Below are 1,109 nucleotides of genomic sequence, written 5' to 3'. Positions count from 1 at the left end.
GTTTCCCCGCCGAGCGGCTCCTCGGCGGCCGCGCTGGGCTGCAAGGCGGGCGGCAGCAGCCAGGCGCCCTCGGCCACGGCGCGACCCGGCGCCACGCACAGGTTGTAGGAGTAGGGCAAGGTACCCTCGCAGAAGTCGGCCGGCACGGCGGGGCCCGACGCCGACAAGCGCCGCGCGCCCAGGCAGCGCAGGACGGCGGGCGGCCCGGCCCGGCGCAGGCGCGCCAGCAGCGTCACGGCCGCGCTCAGCAGGAACGCGGCCGACAGCAGCGCCAGCGCCAGCGCCAGCACCAGCGAGAAGCGCAGCTCCGCCGGCGGGTCGGCGGCCGCCGGGCCCTCGCCCAGCTCCGGCAGCGCGTCCCGCACGCTCTCGGCCAGCACCACGTGCAGCGTGGCCGTGGCCGACAGCGCCGGCTGCCCGTGGTCCTTCACCACGGCCACCAGCCGCTGCTTGGCCGCGTCTCGCTCCGACACGGCCCGCGCCGTGCGCACCTCGCCGCTGCGCGCCTCCACGCGGAACAGCGCCGGCTCCGGCGCCCGCAGCAGCTCGTACGACAGCCACGCGTTGCGCCCCGCGTCCGCGTCCACCGCCACCACCTTGGCCACCAGGTAGCCGGCCTCGGCCGAGCGCGGCACCACCTCGAACGGCCCCGCGCCCGCGCCCGCGCCGCCGCCCCCTGCCCCGCCCGCCGCCGGCCACAGCACCCGCGGCGCGTTGTCGTTGCGGTCCAGCACGAAGACGCGCACCGTCGCCGTCGCGCTGCGCGCCGGCGTCCCGCCGTCCCGCGCCCGCACCTCCACGGCGAACTCGCGGCACCGCTCGTAGTCGAAGGAGCGCTGCGCGTACAGCTCGCCCGTCTCCGCCCGCACCGACACGAACGCCGCGTCCGCGCCGCCGCCCGCCAGCGCGTAGCTCACGCGCCCGTTGGCGCCCGCGTCCGCGTCCCGCGCGCTCACGCGCAGCACCAGCTCTCCCGCCGCGTTGTTCTCGGGCACGTAGGCGCTGTAGGCGGCCTCCTCGAACACCGGCGCGTTGTCGTTCACGTCCGACACCTCCAGCGCCAGATCCGCGCGGCTCGACAGCGCCGGGCTGCCCCCGTCCGTGGCGAT

The 1,109-nt window shown here is 78.2% G+C and overlaps 1 protein-coding gene across 1 annotated transcript; it reads right to left on the bottom strand.

The window, feature by feature from the left end:
* Positions 1-10: 10 nt before the first annotated feature.
* Positions 11-1,106, bottom strand: LOC122193325 (protocadherin gamma-B5-like; the record flags this gene model as incomplete). The annotated part of the gene is made up of 1 exon (XM_042894081.1): positions 11-1,106. A coding segment is annotated over one exon (1,096 nt), but the record flags the coding sequence as incomplete, so codon positions are not given.
* Between the last annotated feature and the right edge of the window lie 3 nt (positions 1,107-1,109).

Source organism: Lagopus leucura, unplaced genomic scaffold (genome assembly GCF_019238085.1).
Source record: "Lagopus leucura isolate 7727_CA_CO unplaced genomic scaffold, USGS_WTPT01 57544-0_obj-0_obj, whole genome shotgun sequence".
Classification (NCBI taxonomy): Eukaryota; Metazoa; Chordata; class Aves; order Galliformes; family Phasianidae; genus Lagopus; species Lagopus leucura.
This window is presented reverse-complemented; position numbering and strand designations above follow the sequence as displayed.